At 39.3% G+C, this 27,513-nt stretch overlaps 1 protein-coding gene across 1 annotated transcript in view; it reads right to left on the bottom strand.

Annotated features, from left to right (window-relative positions):
- Positions 1–27,513, bottom strand: part of LOC121194707 (inactive dipeptidyl peptidase 10-like) — a 169,731-nt gene that overhangs the window by 17,033 nt on the left and 125,185 nt on the right. The window contains exons 6-13 of the mRNA XM_041057695.1: positions 16,633–16,685; positions 15,448–15,529; positions 10,886–11,006; positions 8,784–8,938; positions 7,703–7,800; positions 6,549–6,672; positions 4,417–4,455; positions 2,347–2,454 (exon numbers count right to left, since the gene is read on the bottom strand). Coding sequence (XP_040913629.1) covers positions 2,347–2,454; positions 4,417–4,455; positions 6,549–6,672; positions 7,703–7,800; positions 8,784–8,938; positions 10,886–11,006; positions 15,448–15,529; positions 16,633–16,685 — 780 coding nt within the window. The remainder of the gene's footprint in view (positions 1–2,346; positions 2,455–4,416; positions 4,456–6,548; positions 6,673–7,702; positions 7,801–8,783; positions 8,939–10,885; positions 11,007–15,447; positions 15,530–16,632; positions 16,686–27,513) is intronic.

Raw genomic sequence — 27,513 nt, forward strand, 5'->3', positions numbered from 1 at the left:
GACCCCACAGGAATATGACTGTTGCTATGGTGCCAGATGGTACACTGGCTGTTGGGGGCAAGTTACCTTTATGGCCAAACATCCACCCTAAAGGTTGAACATACGTGAACAACACGAACTTGCCCCGGTTGACTTTGGTTTATAGAGAGGTGCTATGGCAGGTGGGTGGGACCTCCACTGACTGTGTTAATTATTCCTGTTGTCTGGCAGGAACAAAAGTACTGTGTCACTCAGGCTGAATGAATGGGTGAACAAAGGTTGTGACTAGGGATGTCAGTGATAAATGAACTATCAGTTAATGAACTATTACTTAATTGCTGTTAATAATTTAAGTGATTAAAAATATATTAACAAACAATGCAGAAGACAGGGACATGTGGTGAAACTGTCAGAAAGTGTCCTGTGGTTTGTTGTGTTATTTGGACATCTGTCTCAGCTGAGCAGGTGATGCCAGCAGCTGTAATAACAGCAGCTACAGTGAACAACACATAAACAGTCAGTTCCATCACGTAGATTAGTTATGTGTAATATTTATACAAAGCCTGCGACCACTGGTTTTCAAAAATAACTATCATGCATTACAGTTTAGATCCATGTTTTCTTGGTTCATTTTGGGCCTTAATACCAATCAATCATAGTCTGAATGTCACAGTCTGAGTATTGTTGCTGACCATGTTCATCCCTTCATGGCCACAGTTCACCATCTTCTAATGGCTACTTCCAGCAGGATAATGCTCCATGTCACAAAGCTAAAGTCGTCTCAAACTGGTTTCATGAACATGACCGTGAGTTCAGTGAACTTCTGTGGCCTCTCCAGCCTCTACTGGATTCAGATCTCTCCAGATCAGATCCTTTGGGATGTGGTAGAACAGGAGATTGGAAGCTTGAATGTGCAGCTGATAAATCTGTAGAAATGATGTGATGAATCATGTCAACATGGAGCAGAGTCTCAGAGGAAGGTTTCCAACATCTTGTGGAATCAGAGAGAGCAAAGGGAGGAACTATCCAGTGTGTTCCTAATAAAGTGCTCAGTGAGTGAATGTGCAGCATGTTCAGTCTGAGCTAATGTTTGTTCTCCAGTGAAGTCTGGAAGTTATGCAGCTTTATCTGCTATGTTTAGTACTTTGGATTTTGTCTGGCCAATCACTGACAGGAGTAGAAGTTCCACAATTTGAAATAAAGTTAGTGTTTTGTGTTGTTTAATTTATATTAATTTTACGTTTTTATTTTTAAGATCTGTTTTTTATATATAGCATTGTGTGAAGGGAGTGTGGCAAAAAAAGCATTTCATTCTAGGTAAAATAACTTGGTGTTTACTTAATCATTTTTTTTTGGTTTGTTTTTTTAATTCCTAATTTAATTTTGCAAGGAACATAGATCATGTCACTGGTTAAAAAAATGTTTTATTATAAAAAAAAAAAATACCACTGTATTTCATAAATTGTTGATGATAAACTGAATTTTATTTATTAACATGGCGGACTATAAATTAAGGTGCTTAAAATATTAATCCCTGGTTGTGACTTTGACACAGGAGATCGCAGTGTGGGTAACCATGACCAAACCCAAACCTTTAGCAGAGGTTAGAGATGACAGATGTGAAGGCTCTCACATGAATCAACAGTCCTTTGGACTATTTTGGGAGACGTTCATATGCACAGTCCTTGTTGGTATGTTAGTATTTGCCTCACACAGCTTCTCTGAATTGTAGAAACATTTATCAGAAATTACAAATTCATTATATACTACACATACTCATCCAGTGATTAATTCATCCAAACTGATACTGCATGAATTTTAATACTGGGGAAAATGTCCCCATCACTGGAATAAAATGTGAGTAGCCTCTGTGCTTCAAACACAGCAGATACACACAGGTCACCAAACCAGCCCTCAAATAACCCTTCTTCTTTCGACTAACAGTACTGAACCCTGATGTCCAACTCGTGGATCTTTTTGAATGTGGTTGTGAAGTTTTAATATCCGTGTTAATGAGAACAGGCTCTGTTCACTGGATTTTGTGATTCTAGTGGGTGGGATGAAAGTATAATAAAATCAGATGCAAGCAGGTTCCTGATTACGGCCACATTTCAATTAAGGGTTCAACAACAGCGTGACAAATAAGGGTCGCTACGAGTGATTTTCTCAGTTTCTGGTAACTATTTGAGAGCGTATGCTCAACTGCACATTAAATAAAACAGCTCCATTAAACCTGTGGCAACACACATCATCCATCCTATAATAATGAAATATCTAACTGCAGTACATCTCTTCTGCATGAAAACTGTGATACACTGTATCAAAAATATAATAATAATAATAATCGACAATATATTGGACCTTCACCTGTGTGGTGAACATAGCAATGTGATGAAACTCTCCACGTCCTCCTTGTTTGACCGGAACAGTCAGGAAGAACCTGTTCCCATCTTTGGAGAACACCGGTTCTTGGTTCTGCCAAAAAAAAAAAAGAAAAGAAAAGCAAAGATGCATCAAAGCCATAGCATCTATCACCAAGCTGCAATCAATCAACGCATTCCTGATTGAGCCTGGATGTAAACGCTGGACAGAAATGAAGCATGATTGTTCATATCCTGTTTTTCAGTGGCTTACATTACATACACTGTTGATGTCAACGAGTAGATAAACAAGTGGTGAAATGAACAAGTACATAAAGTTGATGATGAGCGTAAATGGCCTTCACAGTCAAACCAATTTTATAGCCTAAGTAAGTAGTAATCTGCAGCAATTTTGGATGAATAAATGTCCATTTTGCTCCTGTTGAGACTGCTGATTGACGTAACACTGAGTGAGTGAACCCTTTTCCAGGAAGGGAAACGGGTAGTTAGTGTGAGCAGCATGAAGAAAACAGCACCATGTACCCACTACCTGAAACTCTAACAAGAACAGTGGTTAAAAGTGGCAATATGCATTTATATAAGTGCTGTACTTGATGCTGAACACTGTACTCACAGATTTAACAAGTGAACAGAATGAGACAGAAGAAGGAGACAGAGTTTTGGTATTGGTATTGCTTCTTCTTATCAAGTAACATATCTGAATACTTACTCCACCACTGAACTCAGCTAAAATCATCATTAGCAAAGTGAAAGAAAGAGGAAATCTTAGAATCTTAGATAACCTCATCAGATATTTTAACCACAGACAAATCGGCACATTTTCCAGCTGTGCACTGAGGTGGTGTTTAACTGAATAGTTCACAGGTTTAAAGTTGTGTAACCGACAGTGAAAAAATTTCTCACTCAGTAACTCAGACTAATTCTGGCTCACATGGAGAGGGTCTACCCAGAATGAGCCTTTGGCATTTCTAAGAAAATTGCTGTAGATGTGATGATCTTACATAAAAACACATTTGCAAAGGTTCTGTCTGAACTGAAAAAACCTTACAGTCAGTAAATGAGCATCTCACAGATTACTACCTTAACAAGCAAGCAAGCAGCTTCCAGTGCCAAGACTGTAAAGTGGCTAAATTACCCATAGGTACAGCCAGACATGTACGGCTGCGGGGCTATATAACCAAATCCTGCCAGGAACTTTTTCTCTGTTGCCTCTGTGTTTTCTTCTGAACTCTGAGTGAACTAAACTAAAGCTGAGAGTAGACTCTCTCTCATTTGGCAAAAAAAAAAAAAAAATAAATAAAGAGCCAAAATGATTGTATTTCATTCTGTGCTCAGAGAAATAATAGTTCAGATGATTATTTCACCACACGTTAATGGAACTAGTGGTACAATACTATGCTCTGGCCTTGCTAGCTTTTATTTGATAGTAACTTATTGTGTGTTCATGGCTCTCCTGACTTTACTCCAACAAAGAGGCTGATAGGTAAAATGTACAGTGCAGTCAGGCTTTGCAAAAGACCATTTTGACAAGATATATAAATATATCTTTTATAAGCTTCTTAAATTGAATCAAAACACATATTTAAATGGCTGTTTCTTTGATTTTCAGCCTGTCATATACACTTATCATGCTTATATTCTCTGTATCACTGAGATAGAAAGCCTCTGTTCTTTGCCTCTAAATCCAACATGTGATGAAGTCACAGGCTGAGCAGCAGGAAATTTCAGAGCCTGAGAATTATCTGCTGAGGAGAATGATTCGGAAGGTTCAGCCCGAGTCCTTCTTGCTGCCTCTCAGCCTGTGTTTGTATCATCAGGTGTTGGATTTCGGGGATGAACAGAGGCTTCCTCCGAAATCCAGAGAGTACTGGGAGGTTTGTACATACAAACACACAGAGATGAGATGAAAAAAAAAAAAGGTGAAACTGTCCTTTACCTCACACAGTTTGAGAGGTGTTGAGTTAGAGATGGCATTAGGTGAAATTACAGTGTTGGATCTCATGCTTTTAAAAATGTAAAGTATAGACTATGACAGATAGAATTGAGAGAGTTTTACCTGCTTGGAAAGCCAGAGCTCAGAGCTTTCTTCATGTCTCTGAAAAAAGATGTCAGAGCAAAATGTCAGACTAGTGTTAATTCAGCAAAATCACCAAAACCCCCTTTTACAGCTTTTCTTTTTAGGTACTGCTTTCGACGCCTGCTTAGTTCACAGAGGTCGGAAAATAGTAAACAATACAGCAAAACTGTGGATGCAGGATAATCACATTCTTTCTTAAGATGAGTTTTCTTTTATGTCAGCAGCACATGTGGGAAAGCATTGTATTTTTCATAAAAAGTGTTATTTTGGAGCAACACTTCAGTGAAATGTTTTTTCAGACAGAATCATCTGCCACATAATGGACCCCTTATTTTGCTGTTTATTTTAACACGCCACTGGGGTCTTCGCCTTCATTTCAAACCAATATGCATGAGCGGGAGCCAGAGTTTTGGCTGGGGATTCTGGACGCTGTGTCCAGGCCCGAGCTAAGCTGCCTCTTGGCTGGGCAGCATGTTTGTTTCGTGCAAATCACACCAAATCAGGAACCGTGGCACTGGAGAGCAGCCTATTGAGTCCCACAGTTCAACTGCAGGGTTAACACTGGTCTGTGTCATCCAAATATGGAGAGAATATGGAAGGGTTTTACTCCAGCAGATGTGCTGCGATTTCACCAAAGTTCTCTGAAAGCCAAATAATTAGTAGTTGAACAGCCACAACAGTTAAGGCCAGCAGGGCTGCAGCCCCAAAATCCTTTCCTCTTGCAAAAGTCAACTGTCACATTGTTTGAAAATTCAACTAATTAAAAAATAAATATAACCTCTGCTGCTTGTCCAAGTATGTCTTTCTGTAGTACACATCCAACCATCCAAAATGCTTTAATACCAGAGCTGAGTACAATACAAAGAACACTGCAGCGTATTTACACATTTTCCTTGTGGATAATGAATTGGAGTGGATTTTTATTCTTTTGCCTGGAACATGTCTCCATCTTTCAGACATATAAAGAAATTATTTGTATCTAATGTGAATATATAAGATCTTTTTGCGGGGCTCCTGTTTTAAAACCTTGAAGAATTAAAGAGTCTAAATGTTCACCCATCTGACAGAGCGGTCCTTGCCTTACACTGGTTTACTACAGCTGATGAAATCAGCTAGCATCAGTCGTCATTTCGGCAAAGTCCATGGATGCTGGCTAGAAATGAGAAGAGTATGTTTGTTTATTTTTATGTGAAATCAAGGATTTGTGGTTTCAGAAATAACGGTGCATTTCAAATGGTAAAGCGTATTGTCAACTGTAAATGTGCAGTATGAGGATGGAAAGCTTAGCAGCAGTAACTAAGGGGGGGATGAGGCTTAGCAAATAGTTTAAATCAATAGTTAGTGAAAGGGGAAAAAAAGCTCTTCAAGCTGGGCACAGCTCCACTGTGGCAGCAAATCTCACTGCAGAGATTCACTAGAAAGAAACTCAGCATTTGAATTGTGATAATTAGATGCTGTCCAATCATTTCATTGAAACTCCTGTAGATTCTGAATTGTGAAGTTTTCATAACTGTATCATCCATCATACACTTTTCCTTAGATTTGTACATGATGTCTTTGGTAGTTTTGGAAACTTTCGTGTCTCTTTATTCTAAATAGTTCTGTGTAATGCAGTCAATGCTCGTGTGCGTAACTGATGAAAAGGTCAGTGAGCACCTCACAAAAATACTCAAGGCACCTGTACATGAATAATAGAAACCACTGTTCTTTTCATTCATACCAAGATCTTCATCAGCTCACCATAACAAAACAGACAACAACCACTTAGTGGAGATAAAGAGGAAAATTGTTTAAAAGGACTAGTCCACATGAAAAGGTTAAACGAGTGCAGGGAACGAACACCAGACAAAGGCGTAACCTTGGAAATCAAATCAAACATGATGACTGAACAACTGTAACCAGGCTCGATCAAATATAACCCTTGTAAAGAGTATTCCACTGAAGTTTGACAAGCACTACTTGAAGTAAATATAGAACGTTATGTTGCAATGCACTGGTAAGAAAAGTTTCCATTTTCCATGTATTTGGTAAAACAGCAAACTGAGTACATTTGCTAACATAAAAAAAACACACACACACACACACACACACAGACACACACAGACACACACCGTGACGCAGGCTCCAGTGGTAGTGTCACACACAGTGAGGATGGAGATGTTCTGGGCCCGGTTCAACCACCTGACAGATGTCTTGGTTTTGCTGATCCACTTCACCATGGTCACATAATGTTCTCTGCGAAAAATGGAATAATTACACTGGTTATTTTATGTTCTGTAATTATCTGTAAGATTATGGACTGTTATTGTAAAAGCCTCGGAGACGCTGATGAATAAGGCTACATTTTTAAAACAGTAAGAAGCTTTTTAAGATCAAATACAAACAAACAGAAGTTGAAGAAGATGTGAGGTGATGGTTTTGCCATCGTGAGAGGATCATGTTACCACAGCACAACGTTTCCACATGTGAAGAGAACAGAATTTTAATGAGCAGTTTAGAAGTGCTGGACTTTGTTATAATAAAAAAAAAAAGTCAAATTACTGATAATGAAAGTGAGAGTGGAAAAGTTTTTTCTAGTTGGGAACTGAACCTGAGTCAAAGGTGCAGGTTAAATTCCCATCTTCGTAGTCCTTCCAACTCTGCCAAATTACTTCAATTTCAAGCTGCTGCTTTTCTTTTGTCATGTCTCTTCCACACAGTCCTTTCATGGTACAAGAGATGTCTCACTTTTTGTGCAGAAAGAAAAGACTTGGTGAACATTTCACAAATGTGTAGCATAATTCAGTGCAGTTCAGTACAAGTAGTACCAAAAAAGTGCAGGACAAAGTCCCTCTGAAAAAAAGACTATATTTTCTACCTTAAAATCACAGTAGATTCATTAGCAGCTTTCAGATTGAGTTCTTGCATGTGATGTGGTCTCATAAACTCTGATGGCTATAATTAGATCTTTAAAACAAGTTAAAATGACAAATGTAACAATAAAAATAACAATAAAAATGTTTTGTCTCAGTAGAACTTGCTGGGATTTGTTTTTCATTGTTTATCCTTAGTTTTGTTAGGTGAACTGAACTGAGAGTACGAGTTACAGCTAGAGTGACTGCAATGCAGGGACACAGCCAGCTGCAGTGTACCAAATTTCAATTGAAGATGCCAAGTGTCTAGTGAGGAAAAATGACCATCTAAAGTTTAAAATGTCAGCAGTATCCCTTTAACTGTCATGGCAGCTGATGTAGAAGTTTGACAAACAAAAGGCAGCTCCTCTCACCGTAGCTTGAGCGTCTCTGGAGGCATGAGCTCCAGCGTGTGCGTTGGCCCGTAAAGATTGACTACATAGAGCTTCACCACCGGGTTGGGTTGGCCAGCCTGTGTGCAGAAGCAGCAGTCCAGACTTTAGACAAAAGCCTCACATGATGCAGAGGTAAAATTCTTTATGCGCTAACACTATCCTAAATGCCAAGTGTGACTGATACACAACTGCCCAATGATAAAGTTTGGGAGGAAGAAGCAATTGAGAACAGCCCTTTAGCCTTAAAATGCACATAGAGTGAGACAAATTTGCACATGCAGACACTTTGTCAAAGTAAACGGCAAACATGAAGACTAATTAAACATGATGCATTGCAGAAACACTTCACTGACACAATTGTAAATTACAGTAGGCATCTGTATTCAGTCAGTAGACTCATTTGAGCGTTGTTCTGCCAAAAAATACAAAAAAAAAAACAAAACTATCCCTCAGACATTATAACACTGTTGAGATCAGTGCTGTGTGATGTTAAATGAATTCTAGAGGTTAATCTGTGGTTCTGTATAGTCAGTTTCTGTTTCACTCTAACTGCAATGGTACTTTGATTTCTGGTGTTTTCCAAAATTACATCTGATGTTGCACAGAGAGCCCCACGGAAAGATCTACACAGAGAACAACAGGTGTTGCTTTCAGTCAAAGATGTAGCTAACCAACTACCTTGTGAAAACTGGGTTATGTGTATGATCACTGCAGTGCACCGCATCCTGTTCAAGTGGGGTGATTAATTCCCTGCCTCTTTCACAGTGTACAGTGTCTGTGTATGACTGAACATTGGTGGACAGGGGCGGCACTACACACACTCTGAGAGACGAAGAACAAAACCTGTTTTTACTATTTATCTTTTGGCATGCTGCGTTCGAACTGCATTTAAACTGTAAAACAGAGACATCAGATTGTTACAGCACATTGACAATCTGAAAGAACCAGGAGAATATCAAAACAGAAATAAATAAATGTAACAGTAACAACGACAACAGACAGATTTTTCTTATTTAATGGGTGAGTAGACTGTACAGTATGGTTTCTAAATAATGTTTACCTTGGGGTATGGGTACTGCTTTCCTTTGGGGTACGCCATGCCAGTGAAGCGAGGTAAAGCCATATTGGGCACCAGACTGTTATTGAGAACCAGGAAGGCGAGCCTCTCTCCATCAGGTGACCACCAGTGTGCCACGTGGGTCTGAAGGATCTCCTCTGTTTGGGAGGAGACACAGAATGAGCTGCTTTTTTTCTTCTTCTAATTTAAATTGGCAAAAATTTTACTGTCTTATTACACAAAATAACACAACGTAAGATCTGCCAATAGAAGCTTAAAACCACTGGGTGAAGAATTTTGTTGCAATTTTAGCTAGCTAGCCTGGCCCATTCTATCTTGTAATACCAATTTGTACCTTAAGAGGTGATAGAGTCACTGTAGTGTCCAGTCTGCCCTCAGTCTAATAAGAGGATGAAGTTACTGTGAGCAGGCTATAAACCTGTGTTACAGTCCTCCACTACTTTCTTTGAGCTCAGATATTGATGCAGCTAGTCTCACTGCTCTCCCTCACATTCCTCCATCTCCTCCTCTAATCCTGCCAATGCTACATCTTCCCTGTCTCTCTGAGTGGGCAGACTAGGTGTGAAACCACCTCTGTCAGTCTAACAATAACCTGAAGAAAACAACCCACAGGTTACATGATCAGGTGGCAAAATAAACCTGTGTGGAAAACATTATTCCTCAATCCATGCAACAACTGCCCTGTGCTGCGATTAGATTTATTCAAGCTAACGTTAGCTCAACATGGGGCTTAAAACTTGATTGTGATCAGTCAGTGAGGAGCAAATGCTTTGTTTTGCAGTCATTGAAGAAAACAACCCACAAGTTACATGATCAGGTGGCAAAATAAACCTGTGTGGAAAACATTATTCCTCAATCCATGCAACAACTGCCCTGTGCTGCGATTAGATTTATTCAAGCTAACGTTAGCTCAACATGGGGCTTGAAACTTGAATGTGATCAGTCAGTGAGGAACAAATGCTTTGTTTTGCATTCTAATCTGTTATTGATGTTACCTTATCAAATCCAGGTGATGTGAAGAAACAGATAAAACGGTTAAATGGTGTTAACACAATAAGAAACATATGTGCATATGTGACCGTTAGCAAAATGGTCAATCTTCCGAACTGCTTCTAATAACATTGTGTACGTGACTCTTACATTCAGTTGATGATACTGATCTGTGTCACTTCCCTAATAACATAGGTTACTGTTCATATCCCATCAGATGTAAGTGCTAATAAATGGTAAAGTGAATTCTAATCTTATGTTGTCCCTCATGGTTAAACAGAAACACACTCTTCAAGTACTGAAGAACCAAACACACTGAGGTAGAAAAAAAGAGCTGCTATAACAAAATAGGTATTAAATAAAGCTCTGATTCGGGGTCGGTCATCATGGAGGTAGCCGCAGAGCTAACGTTCCATCCTGTCCGCCAGAACCGTCTGAAAGCTGTTGATTGCAGCGAAGGGATCTGGAGTATCTTCCTGCAGCCTCTGTCTCTGTGCAACACATGACACTACGCTCCAAAAGTCCCTCTGAGTCATCAGTAGGTCTGCTAGCTCATCCATCTTATTGCCCAGTGATCTCACGTTTCCCATGATGATCGAAGGGAGACACGACTCATTTCTCATCTTCTCCATCAGTCTCTGTTGTCTGGGCCCAGCTCTCTCCCCTCGTCACTTTGTTACTCCTCTGCATCCTCTGAGTGTCCTCCTCCTGGTTTCTAAGGAGGACGTCCATTGTACGGGTCGCCATGCTGGCTGGTTTCAGCACAATCAGCTGGTGCCAGATGTAAACAATGTGGCCGAGGTGTTGAGCAGCGGTAGCGTAGCTCAGTGCTAGCATTTAAACACTCAGTCAAATGAAAGAAGTAATTCCATGGTGAAGAAAACAGACCAGAACTCTGTCTGCTAGCATGTATAGAAAGGATGCAACTTCAATAAGTTACTAGTACAAACTTAAACAAGTATGACAAAGGAAGAAGGCTAGAAAGATGGAAAAATACGCACGAGCAAGAGCAAGTGCAAGTGCAACAGGTTGCATGCATGTGCAAAAAATACAATAAAATAAAATAAATAAATAGCTGACTGATTGATGTGTACCTTCATAGAGCCAGTCAGCAATCCCGTTGAAGATGACCCGTTCCTTCCCTGAGGATGTTAGCCTGAGGGAGTTACTCTTGACATCAGACTGGTAGTAGATGTTATTTTCAAATATGTAGATCTGTAGAGACAAAGCACACACAGTCACAATTTAAATGTTGGTTTGTGCCACAGTAGTGGCACAAACCAGAAGCGCTGCGATCAAGATAAACTGGTGTACATGGCTGTAACATTTTCAAGGATGTGACAGATTTTGTTCTTCACAACTTTAGCGCACATCCACTGGATTAACAACTATTATATTAAACACAGTCTTTGCTCAAGCATCCAAACTATTCTTTTAGGATTAAAAGTAAAAGCCTTTAAGTGATTAAGTCCAATGTACTGTAAACTGTATTTGTGGAAGTAAACCTGTTACTCCTCAGGGTTTTTAGATCAGATAAAACTGAGAAAACTGCTCCCCCACCAATGCACCCACCTCCCCTTTCATTTCTAACTGTTAGGATTTTTTTTGCCTTTATTTCCATAGATATTTGTCACACAGTAAACAGCAGCATATAAATGGGGAGAGAGAAGAGTGGAGAGCAATGTTGATGGGACATCTGAGCCTTAGTAATATATACTGATGCAAAGCGAAAGGATTTTGTCACTCGTATTCTTTGTCCTGCTTCTGTTTGGTGGGATAATCGTGCTGAAGTGTTGGAACAACAGCTCCCATGATGACTTCTTTCTGGGATACTAGCAGTAAGTATTATGGAGTCACTTAGTTAGCTGTGGGCTAAACTTGAGCCATGTTTTTATAGCCAATATTTGTTTAAACAGACAAAGTTAAAAGTATGTTGAGTAGCACTTCCTGATAGCAACATACCCATGATGTACAGACAACCACTGGGTTACTGTGACACAGAGGAAAACTTAAAAATGTGATGATCTTCAGGGGAGTTCTGGAGTCATAAGGAACATTTTTTCTTTTTATTTTGATTCCTCAGCTGTTTGTATGTTATGGCTGTTTGGAAAAATACAAAAAATGCACTTTCTATTTGCAGTAGTAGCCAGTATATAAAAAGTGCTACCTGCATTTATTTTGCAATTTTCTTTTTTGACAGAAATAAAACAGTAACAGATCAATATTTGTCCATGAAAACTTTCCAAATTTCTCCAAAACCAGCTATTTGGAACAATAGAGGAAGAAGGCAGTTAGCATTACACTAGCAATACTGTCCACCATGAGAACATTTCCCTGTAGACAAAACAATGCTCAACCTATGTGACACATTTGTCCAAGTACAAATCATACTTGTCAAACAAACACCAGAGAGTCCATCTCTCTAAGTTACACAGACCAAAGTCTGTCTCAGATGGAAACAGAATCTGTCCTTGGCCTTTCCGAAGAGCCAGACATCTGTGTGGCCTTATGTGATCTCACATAAAAATTCATTAGCAAAGGGGGCCTCTCCCTGCACTGACACGACCTCACAGTCAGCAGGGCCTTCTGCTGTCTGACTGGAAGGCATCAAGATATCATCAGTCCAGAAGGCACTCTGCTGCCTGTGCTAAAAGGTTCAGAGAAATGATGATTTAACAGCAGACCCACTTCAAATACACCGTCTTCAAGATGTGAGGGTTTCTAAAATGTGAGGCTTCATTTTTACAACTGCTGAGTATAGATAATCAGCCATTTGAAGTTTTATTGCTATTGCATTTGATCAAATTATAGAAGCTGGAAGTGTTTTGGAGATCTGGGCATTGGAAATGGGAAAACTCCTCTAGATTGCATTACTTTAAGTAAAACCAAAGCACTTCTCAAAAATTGTTTGCTGAATTGAAAGTCATTCCTTCCCAGTTACATTTGAACATTTCTCAAGTAGTGTGTACATTCAAGAAGTTAATCCGAGAGCTTTCACCACAACCTTAGGTTTCACTTAAAAGATAAGGCCGGGCTTGTTCTGTGTTTCGATGTCTAATGAAATGACTATAACCAGCAACGTGGTAAGAGCTCATCTTTGAATACACACTGTCAGAAGGACCCGTTGTTTTCTACTGAAGACATTATTCTATAACAAGTCACAAATAGTGTTCACTGAAAAGAAAACGCCTCAAAACATCTGGACAATAATATAACTATAAATATATATATCAAACATACATAGGATCCATGCCAAAATTCACAAAATTCTCATTCAAAACTTAGCATGCACATCTATGTGAAATTTTCCCTTATAAACACTACCAGTGTGAAACGTGCATGTGGACAGTTAGCCTTTAATGGTTCATGGAAACCCCCCCCCCCCCCCAAAAAAAACCTTTGATGCACATGTTGTTCATTGGGAGAACAAACAACATTAAGTGAAAGAGACTGAAGCTGCAGCAGCTGTTAACAGTCAGTTCAACATTTAGGGTGATTGTTGAAATTAAGCAAAGTGTTTTAACATGGAGGTGGGTGCAGAGAGGTGCACTGCAGCATACCACCAAAGAATGGGCCGGTGAGGGCAGGGGCACACCGGAGTTCACACACTGATATTTGTTCATCAGCTTCAGTTATCTACATGACTAATGGGATCACACACTCAGCATTTAAAAAACTGTAAACACTGTATTTATCTCCATGATGCAGGCTCTCTCGCTTTCACAGTTACATAGACATTAGGGTCAGAGTTTCTGTACAGGTGTGCACATTCTCTGGTCAAGTTTGTTTTTATAGTCCCAACTTTCACTTGATCAAGGGAACAGGGAGTATTCTAAAGAGGATTTCTGAGTTTTTTCTGCATGAAGAGTTGCTTGTTCTGTAGCTTTTTTTTTTTTTTTTTTTTTTTACAGCTCAGTGTGAAATGTAACTTTTGTGTGAAAAGTAAAAAAATACTAATGATGGAAGAAAAAAATTAAGCCATCAGAAAAGTTCTTCAACTGGGCTGTTGTAATGTCAGCAACAGGCAGGTACTGATGTTCTCTTTGTGACTTTTTTAGCCAAGATTTATTCACATTTTGGCAAACTGACACCACTAAAATTATGCCGAATTAGCATACATAGACAGTTATCACTGGATTAGTTTGATACAGAAGAAAACTTAAAAATGCGATGATTCTCAGGCTACTTCTGAAGCATCTTTTTAGTGTGGTCTTAAAGCATATGTATAGCTAGGTATAGGATATCCTTGGGAAGTGTCACTCTGTGTATTAGGACAGTATCAATGTGCGTATTAGGACTTTGTGTTAACATTTGACTGACTTACATCTTCAAGAAGGTGTAACGTTTTTGATTTTTGTAAGATTCACACACATCCCCAGGATGCTTTTGGCTTTGTCTTGCTAAATGTTCACGACTATTGCAGACCATATGCTGCAATTTCCTGATGGTTTAAATGCTGTGGTAATAACACTCTGATACCTTTGTGAAATACCTCTGACTACAGGATTAAAAAGGTAAGAGTAGTCATACTGGAAAGTGGACATCAATAATCACCATGGCCAGAATTATTCTTTAAATTCTCAAATGATCAAAGCGGATAAAACAAAGCATAATTAGAATTACAGCACAATTAGGATTTTGTAAAATAGGAAAAGTGATTATCCCGTTATTTAGCGTCACCATGTGTGTCCAACACAGTCCTTTGGACTCCATGGTGATGATCAGACACCTCTCTTATTCTACATGTAACTTTCTGGCATCTTCCTAATAATAATTAACAAATTCCCAAGGAATTACTATGCTCAGTTACAGCCCCTTTCACAACACCTCATGTCATTCTTTCAAAACATGCACTTCTGCCTAATGATGCTGCGTATGCCACTCGAGAGCTAAAAAGCCTTCACATCTGTCTAGCCCTCCTTATCACCATAATGACTTCCTAATGGAGTCCTGTTTGATTAATGCACAAATATTCGACACTGAAATTTGCAAATATGGACAAGCTGTATTAGGCTTTAGCATTTTAGCTGTCAACAAGAGAGGCCTCCTAATGTTTCTAAGAGTGAAGATAAATAAAAAAGGGATGATTTCTGAAAATCAGCATCCACGTCTCTCAAAACATGAACCTGGGTACATTATGAAAGAAGCGGGAACACCTGGCACTAAATGGGACAAACATGTTTATATGTGCCTTCACTGTTAAAACACACAAGCAGTAAAAGCAGAAAGACAGAAACGGCTCCAAGCACATGAAAAGTGACATGTATCTCTGTTCATATGGCCTGGAGCTGAGGATAAACTCTTATTTTGTTGTCTCCACAATCACAGAGCCTTCAAAATACAGGGTTTCAGTTTTTTGTAGAAATTCAGATAATGACTCTTGGACTCAGTAACAAACATGCTGCAGTTGAAGACTTTGATTGAATATGTTGTCATCACCGGGTTAATGTTTGAAGTCAAAAATCAATGAAAATGTCCTTGAAAAAAAAAGTTCTTTTGAAATAACTTAATTATTGACACTTCAGACACATTTAACCACATAAAAGCACACTATTTAATTTCACTGACCCTGAAATGCAACAAAGTAAATTCTGGTAAAGTGAGTTGGTGATAAAAGGCAAGGTGAGTTTATGAAGTGTTTTTCATGTATTCTCACCAGCTGTTGGCCTTGTACTCCCCAAGCAGCGTACTGCAGGACCGAGTTCACCACCTCAGGAGGGTCCAGCTCCCAAACCTCCCTGAAAAAAAAAAAAAAAAAAGACAACCAATAATGTCATCACTACCATTCAGTGGTGGGCTAAGGTGGTCATGGGGTCTCTAGGCTGCACTTTTTGATGACATGTTTTGATGTGTCAGTTTTTCTTGGCTGAATTGACAATGAGGCACAAATTCAAATGAGCACAAGTTGGCAACAGACCCACAGTTTAACATCAGTGCAGACAACTGGTGAGCTCAAAAATGGCCCAGTATCTGAGGAATTTATCACAAAACGTCTGTCGTGTTTGAAAAGCCAAATTCCATCATAAAATTTTAATCCCATTAATAATGAGTATCCTTCAGGTCTCCATGACTGACAGGGGTGGCAGGATGTCCACATCCCAGCGTGTCTGGGACTGGGACTTTGACACTTTGTGGAGACTGCTGCAAAGACCCCCTTGTAAAGCAGCAGGACCACACAGACTGTAAGCTGATCTACTGATCATCTCCAACCAGCCATGTGGACCAGAACCCTGTGGTCAGATAAAATCCAACTAACCTCAGTGGAGTTATAAAAAGTGGGCCAGTATTGATTTGATAATAACATAAGACATGGTAAGTCACTGTGCGTTAGAAATGCTGAAATTCCTTTCCTTTCCGTTGTGTTGGTGTGAAACCAGTAGATGTGTTGTGTGCAGGTCTGAATGACAAGTGGAAGTTAAGTTTCTCAACCCACTGAAGTCGTAGCTGAGACTGATCTGAGTCACCTGATGGGACACCACATTACTACATGTTGTCTTACAAGCTAAAAGGCCCCTGTGGTCTGATTTGTGTTGGACAAACTAAAGCTGGTTTCACATATGGACTCACATATGAGTTGTCCTTTCACACATTCAGCATATTTGCACAAATGCATCTGCCAAATTTAAATAATGTTTTAAAATCTATTCCATGGAGGGCCCCTGACTTTCCTTCATGCATTTCACAACATGTAAATTCACTCAGTTTTAACTGATAATATCTCTGTTGTACAAATTTGCAAAATAGGGTGAGTCAGTCATTTCTTCACTGATGACAGGAGTTTTTTATTTTTTACCACACAGGTTGTCTCACAGCAACTGCTGAGGAAGACAAGAACACTTACCGTGTATGAATATTGTAGATGCTGTAGGAGGCCATGTAGGAGTGGCGATAAACCTGCAGCAAAATAAAGACAGAGAGAGACAGAGAGAGAGAGCTTAAAAGATGGCTGTCTGTAACATTAATGAGAGAAGCAGCAGTGCTACAGATAATGACATCATGACGAAAAAATGAAAAGGAGGAAGGCATCAAACAAAACGGACTGCTGGCTGTTCTCAGCGATAGAATCTGTAGACAATGCAATTTGCATGGGTGACAGCTGTAGGACGAGACATTTTAATTCCATCTGAGAAACCCATCATCGCCTAGTGCCTCTGCGCCGAAAGCCCGGGAGAGACGGAGACAGAGATGGAGAGAGAGAGGGAGAGAGAAAGAGAGAGAGGCATTCAAAGTGACAGAGGGGTGCATGTAAAGCTGTCTGAAACCCCCCCTGGAGAAGCTGTGCCTGACATGATAATAGACCTCTGACCGTGACGGGTGATCAGGCACAGAAATGGGCCATATTTTTGCATTTCATCACGAAGATGACACTTATATATTCGTCTCTAATACAAAGCAGGGGAATCTATTACAAGAGGCTCAGTACTGCAAATATAAAAACTCACAGATACACTTGATTGTTTTCAATTTACTGTCCTTGACGTAAATTTGTGGAAGCCTCTTCTCATCAGTGTGGTGAAAAAAAAAAGATCCTGTTAGTCATAATGAGATATAATGACTTATAATTATTTTTGAGATACTAAGTCATTATGTTGAGAAGATTTCTCATCATTTTGATAAACTAAGCCATTATTTTTGAGACACTAAATCATTAGTGATCTTTTTTTCCCCATCACATTGGCAGAAATATCACAGGAATTAAACTTAAGTGAACTTGGGCTTTAGGTACAGTGACTGCATATGTAAGGAAAAATGTCCCTCCTATGTCTGTTTCCTCATTTTGCATTGTAATTGTAATATTTGGTATATTATGTAAGTATATCATGGGAATATGGCCTAAACTATTCTTTATTCTATTCTGTTACAGTTACATTCTGACTTCTGGGGAGCTCTTCACTGTGAGTTGTTTGTGAGTGACTAAGACCAAAGTGCAACTCATAATTATAATAATGCAGACAAATAAAGACAGACAGATGTAAACAAACAGAAGTGTAAGCTGTATATCAATGGATTATTAACCAATGCACTCAGAAAGATAAGCACAGAAATAGACACAGTTTTGGAGTTTTCATTTTGTCTGTGTTCTCAGATTTAAACTGGCCTAGTGAGGCTGGTGTAGGCTACCAAACAGAAAAAGAGAAAACGCTCCCGAGAAACGTCTATGAGCACCTTTTCATTTCATCAAGGATGTTATAGCAAGAAGTATTACACACCCAAATGGCACAAACTGAGAACTTCAAGTGCTCCCTGGTACACTGTGAGGAGCTGAGCCAGAGGCTACAAGTGCTCTACATTATCTTGGAAGGTGTTGTCCAAGATGGAGCTCATTCTGGACCGTTTCTTCAGGCTGTCCAGTCCTACAGAGGCTGAGCCTTTTCAGTGTTGGCTTGTGCGTAATGCCTGCTGGCGTGCTTGTTTCCCAGCACACAACAGCGAGAACGTGACTTGACTTTCTCAATAAATTGGTGGACTTGGTTACTGCTGTCCGTCTTATATACACAGAGCTTCTCACAAAGATTATCAAAGATATTTTCCACTATTCCAGACACAAACCCAAACCCAGACTTACACTTCATCACATTCCTTCTCAGTATAGTGAGCATGTTTGCTGTAGACATTGTTTGTGGTGGTATTTGCCTTAAAGTAATTGCTTTAGCCCAAACAGAAACACATGGGGCCCATTATGTGGGAAGAACCTGAACCAGTATCAAAATGGACCAGAGGCAGACACATCAGAAGCAGCTCATTATATGTATGATTTCATTTTAATTCATCATACATCAAAGGGGGTTGTTCACCAGGTATCCATGTTCACATCCAGGTGTTGGCAGAGTTGGGCTGAGGTTGGATGTGCATCATTCTATTATTTTTAGACAGCACAGCACAGTCATATTGTTGTTAATTATACTGATAGGTGTTTACCCTCCTTGATGTAAAATAGTAGGATGACACAACATAATGGACCAGCACCACAAAATGCAGCCTCCCAACTGATTATACAGTTGAATCAACACCTTACTAAAACTAAATGTTGTAACCTTCATGAAGGTAGGATTTATTGTATTATAATAACACAGAGTTTATGTGTTTTCCTTATTTTACTATTGTGTGAGAGACGCGTGGTCAGAGGGGAAACTGATTCCATTTAATGAATTAAGTTTATTTGGATACAGGCCAGTGCATTGCTTTCATCTTCCAATATGATGTTTGGCGCAGGATGGCAAAGTCAATACAGGAGCCTAATGGGTAGAGTTTGGCAACTTTAACAACACAGGCATTACTTAGCAGCTGTATTCAATATTTTTTATATTAGCAATAGATCAAATGAAATGTGGAATGTGAAGGGGTTTGCTCATAGAAATGATCCTGCTGATAAATATCCCTAAATGCTGCAGTTGCCCTCAGCTCTAATGTGAGAGAGCTTTAAAGTGTCTTTCAGCTCAGTGTTTTGGTTTTCCAACCGACAAACAACCAGCTTCACTGAAAAAAGCTTTAAAGATTGACTGAGCGATAGATGCCCAAACAGCAGACGGACACAGTTAGCAACCAGCTAACGTGAACATAGTTCAGCATTCAGAGGCTAAATAGTTGGTAAAGACCATAACAAAACTAAAAGCAAAGTGAAAAAACAAAATTTGAATTTTGTTCTCTATCTGCTGAATGTGGGAAACAGTTTTACCACATCAACTTAAAACCAGAATCTGTCACTGTTACGTTCCCAGCTTGTTTCCACTGCCACCACGATGCCCAAAAAATGCAGTTATTGCAGGTTGAAGCGTTGTAACTACAGTGTGCTGCATCTGCCATAAATTCAAAATATTATGTATGAGATATGTGAGGTTTATGGTCCATGTGTAAATGAAATCTAACCCCTGCAGAGATCAGACTATATTACTATATTTTTCTCCAAAGTGCATTTTAAGAAACAAAACAGATGTTAATGAGGCTTCTGGCAGTTATAAAGACATTATACAAAGACAACAATAAGGCTTTGGATTGTAGCCTAAGCACCCATGCAGAGCCCATTACAATAAGGTGGAACATCAATAACACAGACTCGTGTTCATACTGAAAGTGAATTACTGTTCAGAGAGAAGAAGAGGATTCACTGAGCTCCAAGTGACTCATATTGACTTTATGCAGAGCGTACGCATACTGAATGCACTGCAGCTGACACAGGGGCTGAGTGTGCTCAATATAAATTTGCAGGCGTTATAACAAACATCTCTCTGCGTTGTGGAGAACTGTGCCTGTGGGTGAAAACTGATTCCCCGAGGTGCTCCTGGCACATTCCTCAAACTCTGACATGATGAAACTTCCCAATTTTCTGCCATGAAATATAGAAAAACCCTCCGCATGCTTCAGTTCAGCCCTCAAAATGAACTTTTCAGCAATACTCCATTAATTTAGGTCTAGAGCTCACATGGGTATGGTGACCTTTGTTGCTTGACTTGATGATAAAACAAAAAAAAAGGTTGTGACATTTTCAGCACTCACATATAAGCGTGGCTGTGAAGATGAATGGAATGCCCACAACTAAAAGCATGGAAGCAATAACAAAAAGTTATTAATATAACAAGGTTGATCTTTAGAAGCACATAGTGACCACCTCTGACAATATAACAGCTGGGCTTAGGTTTTCATGGCATTTTATCAAATCCAAATCCTCTTTTGAAATCCTCTATAGATTATTAGCCAAAGCTTTTAGTATTTACCTGTTACTTAAGTCATAAATAGTTTAAACTTGAGGTTCAGTTTTTTTTCTTTTATGGACAGATAAGCTTCTAATAGCAGATTAATTAACATCCAAAACCTGTGGATACAACCTGAAAGCATACTTCCTTCCTCCTTTATTTTTGATGGACTACCTGCACTATTAAGCTGATAAGCTAAAATATTGCTTTCATACGAATGGGAGTAACGAGAATATGTTCCTGAATTTTTAAAAAAAGTTCTCCAACCTAAACAATCTCTCAGGTCACTGGTTCTTACCCTCAGAGGTGAGCGAACCAGCGGCAGATCATCATGGCAACAATAACAAACACTGGTTGTTGTGGAACAACACTTTGGTTAGGTTTTCTTCATTCTAATCTTTCTTCTTTTCTCTGCTTTGAGATTGTCTTTTGAAAAGGTAAGTCAGGAAAGTGAGCTACTGCTCCAGCCACAGGGATGCAGACATGGCAGTTCACAGCTGTAATTTTATGCTGTGACCACTAAACAGGCTTCATTCAGTCATGTTGGTGACATTCCCAGGGCTTGTGGGAAATGGTGAAAGGTCTGAAAATGACATGGAACCAAATCTACAGTCATCCCTCTGTGGAAGAAGGTGAGTGTTCTAAATTTCTACTGAATCTAATCTGTAGTCTGAGTTTGTTAAATCCTCTTTCCTTTCTGCTTCATGGTCAGTGAACAACATCACATCATTTTAAAGTCAGCTTCTATCCAGGTTTCAGTTGTTTCTATGAGAACGGACTGAACCATGAAGAGGGTTTGTTGTTTGTTTGTTTGTTTGTTTTGTAATTTATGTTATTAAAATGTCTTATTAAAGATAAATGTCTTTATCTTTTAAAGTAAATCTAAAGCTCTGGTTTCACTCACTTTAGAGTGTGTAGTCTCCCAAAAGACTTATTATTGAATGATATACAACGACACCCTCTGAGTAACACAAAAAGAAGAACACAGCATAGACACTTAAAGGGTGTCTTGGGAGCGTCACCACAGAAGAAGTGTAACATCGCCTCCCATGTTTGGTATTAGCCAACTTATAAGCGAAGAGAAAATCGACAGCCAAGTGGGAGCAGCTCCCTGGATGGGTCTGCTCTGTGGAAAATGTGTCAGCCAAATGACAAAGAAGAATCACAAAGCTTTAGATTTTAAGATGTGTACTGTTGACATTGTACAGCATCCTGAAACAATGTGGTTGTTTCAGGTGCACTTACAGGTATGAAGCTTTGGTTAGTAAGCTTGTGCACCTTCATATTTGTGACACTAACTTGCCATTTAGAGACCTGTTTAGAGACTTTACATGAAAACGCACCATTAGCCTGGTTCTAAGATATCCTAAAGTAAATACTTCATCTTCACTCCAGGGTTATTCTCAAAGATCTTCCAAAAAAAACTTCTAAAGGCTGCAACTGGTACACCCTCTTTGATTTGGTTAGAACTTGAATTGAGGAAAAAGCTCCCTGGACTTGAAAAAACAAACAAAAAAACAAAAAAACAAAAACAAAGAAAAACCCTTTATAGATTGCCCTCCAACTATAATTAAATAAAAACATATAAAGATATATTCAATGTACTTGAAACTTTCAGCAGCAATCTTAAGGGAAAACTACAGCTTATTACAATTTTGTTTTTTATTTAATTTTATTACTGTTGTAGCTATCACTAATGGTTCTATTGGTTACAGTAACACTGCAGTAAATAAGTAACTGCTGAGACCTCAGAATGTGGCGACATTAATAAAAATAAGCCCAAAGGGACAAGAATCAGTAGCTTTCAGGCGATCAGACATCTCGTAAATAAACCCTCTTGTTACTATTTGGTTTAAAGAGTAAACACGTCCTCAGATTCTACAAGTCTTCTCCCTAAATACTTAAAAAAATGCAACGAAGTAGTGATGGAGCAGCTGCTGTAGGTGACGTGGCCTCGTAGCTACATAGTGTATGAAGTTGGACGGGGGGGGGTCAGGGGACACCGGGGATACTGACCACCGCTCAGAGCTGGCAGTCAGAACAAATCAGCCATGAGCAGCTACTGTCAGGCTCTCAGCTTCTCTGCTGGAAAGACGGGGAGTCTGGTGGAGCTTTGACAGTCACCAGAAGCACATTAATGCCCCTCTGAGAGGGTCACAGCATGGGTACATGTGTTGTTGCTGGGCAAGCAGCTCAACTACAAGAGGCTCTCTGGTGTGTATGACTGTAGGAGAGTACATAGTCACAGCCATGCTGTTCAGTTCTTTTTAACATTACAGTTCTTCAAAAATAGTGTGGAGTTCGTCTTTAACCTTGATCTACTGCACATGCTATAGTTGTGCACACTCAGTGTTTTTTAACTGAGTGATTATTCCTACCATTGTGGGTTGACACACTTTCAGGTTTACTTCCAAATAATGTCATAGTATATATGTAAGTATATAATATCATATGCATTATAATATGACCTGGAAATGTCTGTTTTAAATACCTGGCAGTTTATCACACTGATGCAAAATCTTCTAAATCCCAAATTCAAATAAGGCAGCCCTGCTAACTGTGTGCATATATTTTATGGTCAGGGGACGTTAAACATGTCCATGAGTATTCAGAGGTGTTTAGGGACACGTTAGGAGCACAGGTGTGGTACTTAACCTGCAAAATCGCAAAGGCGTACTGTTTGTTGGTGTGATTGAAGAAATGTTGATACATAATAGTCACTATCACCATCCACAGCAACAGCCACCATTCAAACAGAGTCATTTTAAATCTATTTACACACAAACAGAACACAGATACGTTGTTTCAGGATGCAGGTGTTGTTTTCCTACCATAAAATTATACTTCAGTGGGATATTTGCTTCGTTTTCTAAAATACCAGGTGGGCTCCACTGAGACAGCAGAGATAGTTTCTATCTTGTCTTTTCGCTTTGTTTTCAGCATTACATCTGTGACTCCCCACTCGCGCTCACTACTTAGCTCATTTGTTCTTTCATCAGCATTTCAGGCTCGAAGTGGGACACAGGCATATGAACTCATCTCATATGAAAATGGAATAAATGAGTTTTAAGACAACTCCATCGGCATTATGCTGCAAACTCCAGAGGCAAAGTCGGAGGAAAAATAACTTTTCAGCTTTTGCATTGACTGGCAGAAACAAGCACAACTCTTGTGCTGGTATAACAGTAAAATACTGAACAAATGCTGGCATACAATCCATTTATGCCTTGACACGGAAACAATGGAGGCTGTCATTCAGAATCAGTGAGAAATCAGGCAGCTTCAAACCCACACACGTCTGCGCCTTATAGCTTAAAGCTAATAAGCTATTTTCTTTCCTATTCAGTGGAAAAGCAACAGACAATATGCATATTAAGAGAGAGGCAGAGCATGTAGCTCACACCAGATTCGAACCCTGTTACGTACTGAAACCACAAGTCCACAGAGATGAATTAAGAGTATAAAATGCATGGGGAAAAGTCGCTAGGCTGCCATGATTTGCACTGACAAGAGAATTACAAGATGTCTACAAGGCTGAAAAACACAAGCCTGTTGTCAATGGTAACAAACAGGAATCCTGGAGATTATGAGCTTTTATCAGGCTTAATCACTCCCAGATACAGATGTCATCAGATAATGGTATGTAATCTTGCAGATAGGTGAAGCCACAAGAGCTTTCTCCAACACCTTCCTCCAACAGAGGACTCACGCTCTCACATCAGAAAAGATCCATATGACCAGCTAAAACCATTGTATGAATTCCAAGTGCACAGACTGCAGTATAGAACAATTTATCAGTTCAAAGCACTGCATGGGATCAAAGTGTGTGATTACAGGACACTTGTTTACTTATTTCAGAGCAGATCCAGGAGCCTTTGTTATTCTTTTCATCATTCAGTACAGGTTATGATTAACTGCAAGCACAGACTTCATGGTACAATGCATAGATCAAAGCCTGGAATTACTAAAAAAAAAACCCATAAAAACCCATAAAAGCCATGCTGCAGGTAAAAAGAAAATAATTAAAAATATAAATCATGGCCAAAAAATAAATAAAATAAAATAAAATAAAATAAAATAAAATCGCACAAAACACACTGGATGTGGATGCTACATAAAATCTTGTAATACACAATGACTGGACACAACCTGTTGACACCAAGGTTTTTAGCACCTGATTGGCAAAAGGATTCACATTTATAGGTTAAATATTTACCTGCACAAAAGTTTACAAGCACAATACATAAAAACCAACTGGAAAAAAAAAAAAAAAAGAAATCCCGTTTGGTGAAGGAGTTTTATATATTTTACTCCACACCAAACACTGGAGTGAGGTGTAACAGAGAAAGGGAGCATTTACAAGCAGACTAATTGTGCTCTAACACAGCAGGAGACAAATGGGGACCTGTGCATAATGTGCCTCCTGTTGTAAATGACGGAATTAAACTCAGATCTGATCCTGTGTTTAAGTGCTTCAGTGGTCATGCAGCAGTCCAGGCATTATCTTTACTGTTATATGTTCATGTGACAAGAACTATGTAGGCGAACCCAAGTGTGTCCTCAGGACACACACAGCAGAAATTCTTTGTTAAAAAAACATGTTAAAATTAAAATTATAGCATCAAACCTATGAGTGTGCACTTGCTGTCCTTGCATCTTTGCCAGCTTTCACCATTTGTTTCATAGCCAGGAGGCCTTTGTTCATGTCTTGTGTTGATCTGGAGGGATTAAATGTTCAGCACACTTTGCCTTCGTTTGTATCTCTAGCTCAGGCTTGGTCATAAAAAAGATACAGACCAGGTATTTCAGCTATTTTGATGGCTGTCAGCAGCATCCACACAGTATGAACTGAACCATTATGAGTTATACAGACAACACGAACATCTCTCTGCTCACTAGAGTTGTCTGGAGTCATTCAGCTGTGTACATTCATGGCTGCACTCTATACGCTTCATAAAGAAGGAACTGTACAGAGTCAGAGAGTTTACTGGGGTGTTCTAATGCTCTTATTTTATCAACATTAGTCATCATGGCCAGAATTGAACTTGTGAACGCAACAGTTTCAAAGAGTTGACCTGGCCTTTTTCTCAAAGGGGGCTGGAATCTTTCCCAGTATGCACTGGGGGAATCAGAGGAAGATGCTCCACAGGTTAGAGTCAGAGGACAGAGGGCCACCACTAACAGACAGAGACACATGTTGAAATTGATGGACTGTTTAATAATAAGGCTACTGTTAATATATATCCATGGAAAGACCAACTATGAACCCATCCTACTAACATGTATTATCTGTGTATCCAAAGGCTGATGTGTCTTAGTCCTCTGAGCCATAGAGATCTGTTTTGGTCCAAAACCTAATAACACATCCCTCATGCACTGACACATTTTTGGAACAAGAAGTGTTTTGGATCCAGCGGTTGATTTTTACTAATAGCATCGTGATGTAAGATTACACTTCACTTTAATTATAAGCACACATGTACATCATGTGTATGTTTGTCTTATGATGACATGATGGTGACTTCCACACATGGTGATTTAACTGTTTTATAGAACTGTTACTTAGAGCTGCTACAATCAATGTTTTTATAATAGCAATGTATCACAGGACAAAGTGTAAGCAATGTGGCAGTGTGACAGGGTTCACTCATAGCGTGTGTTCACTCTCATGGCTTCATTTCCAGCAGGCAGCTGTTTTCACGCTCAGCTGATGGAGCAGTGGGCAGACACAGTTATAGACTAGCTGATGAACATGGTAGAGCATTTAGCAGCTAGCTGGAGACCAAAACCAGAGTTAAAAAAAAAGACTTCGAATGACTTCAAATTAATCTAAGCGAGGGACATTCACCATCCTACTGCTGTGAACACTCTTGACCACCAAATGTGCACTGAAAATAGTCCCCAACAAATACTCTAAACACTCCTGTTTGAGTGATGTAAACAAAGAATAGAGCCCAGAGCCCATTTTCAGTTTCTAAAAACGATACTATACATTTGTGAAGATTTACATCGAGAGTGTCAGACAGGGTAGTATTGAGAGAGAGAGAGCAGATTATTAGTTTTGGTCTATTTAAAGGATTTCTTCTAAAAATATAAAATAAGGCTCTATCCTTTAAAAAAATAGGATTCAGAGCCACAGAGGAGGTGTCATAGTGTAGCTTTCTGCCCCTGTCTCCTCCTGACTGATGTGCGTTGTTCCTGCTGCCTGAGGCCTGAGACCCTGATGGAGCCTCCTGCCTTCAAGATGATTCTCTCCATCAGCAAAGCTTGCCAACAGAGTGCATCTCTTTATCTTGGACAGGGACCATTTGTATAGCCTTTCCAATACTCTGATTGTCAAGCATTTCCTAAGTTACACATATACTGTGGATTTTTCTAAAAAAAAACAAAAACTGAGCTGTATGGATGAATAAAGCATTGTTTTTATATCTTAGCCCAAGATGGAGGTCATACAAACGGTGTAATTGCTGCTGACAACAAACAATTTTTTGGGTTAAAAATCCAGAACATTGTGAAATGTTGTTTCCCTCTCAGTTCTTAAAGACATAACAGAACAAACTGTAATATCTGAACCGAAACAAACGATTAAATGTAGGAATTAGGGAAACAAAAACAAGAATCAGGGAAACAAAAACAAGAATCAAACTCTGTCACACTATCACATCTCTACCAAAGCTTCGAAGAATGTTTTATTTCATTCAGTGCACCGGAGATGAACCTATTAGAAAGGGAATTTCTTTCTCCTGGAGGACCTGCTGTTATTGCTCTTCATCACACATGCCAAGCTCAAGGTTGTTTGTTATTATTTCAGTGTGCATTTGTGTGTCTACAGACACATAGGGAACGGGTCTCATAGCAGGTAGCTTACAGTCATTTCAGACTGTCAGGAGCTAAGATTACTAAACAGTGGGACCTATACAAAAATATTTAATGAGATTTCTGTTATCACACATTCCTCATGTAGTAGATCCAGTAACTGTCTTTATTAAAAAAAAAAAAAAAAAAAAAAGGTGATGGGCTACATGCTGAAG

The sequence above is a fragment of the Toxotes jaculatrix genome, chromosome 15 (genome assembly GCF_017976425.1).
Source record: "Toxotes jaculatrix isolate fToxJac2 chromosome 15, fToxJac2.pri, whole genome shotgun sequence".
Lineage (NCBI taxonomy): Eukaryota > Metazoa > Chordata > Actinopteri > Toxotidae > Toxotes > Toxotes jaculatrix.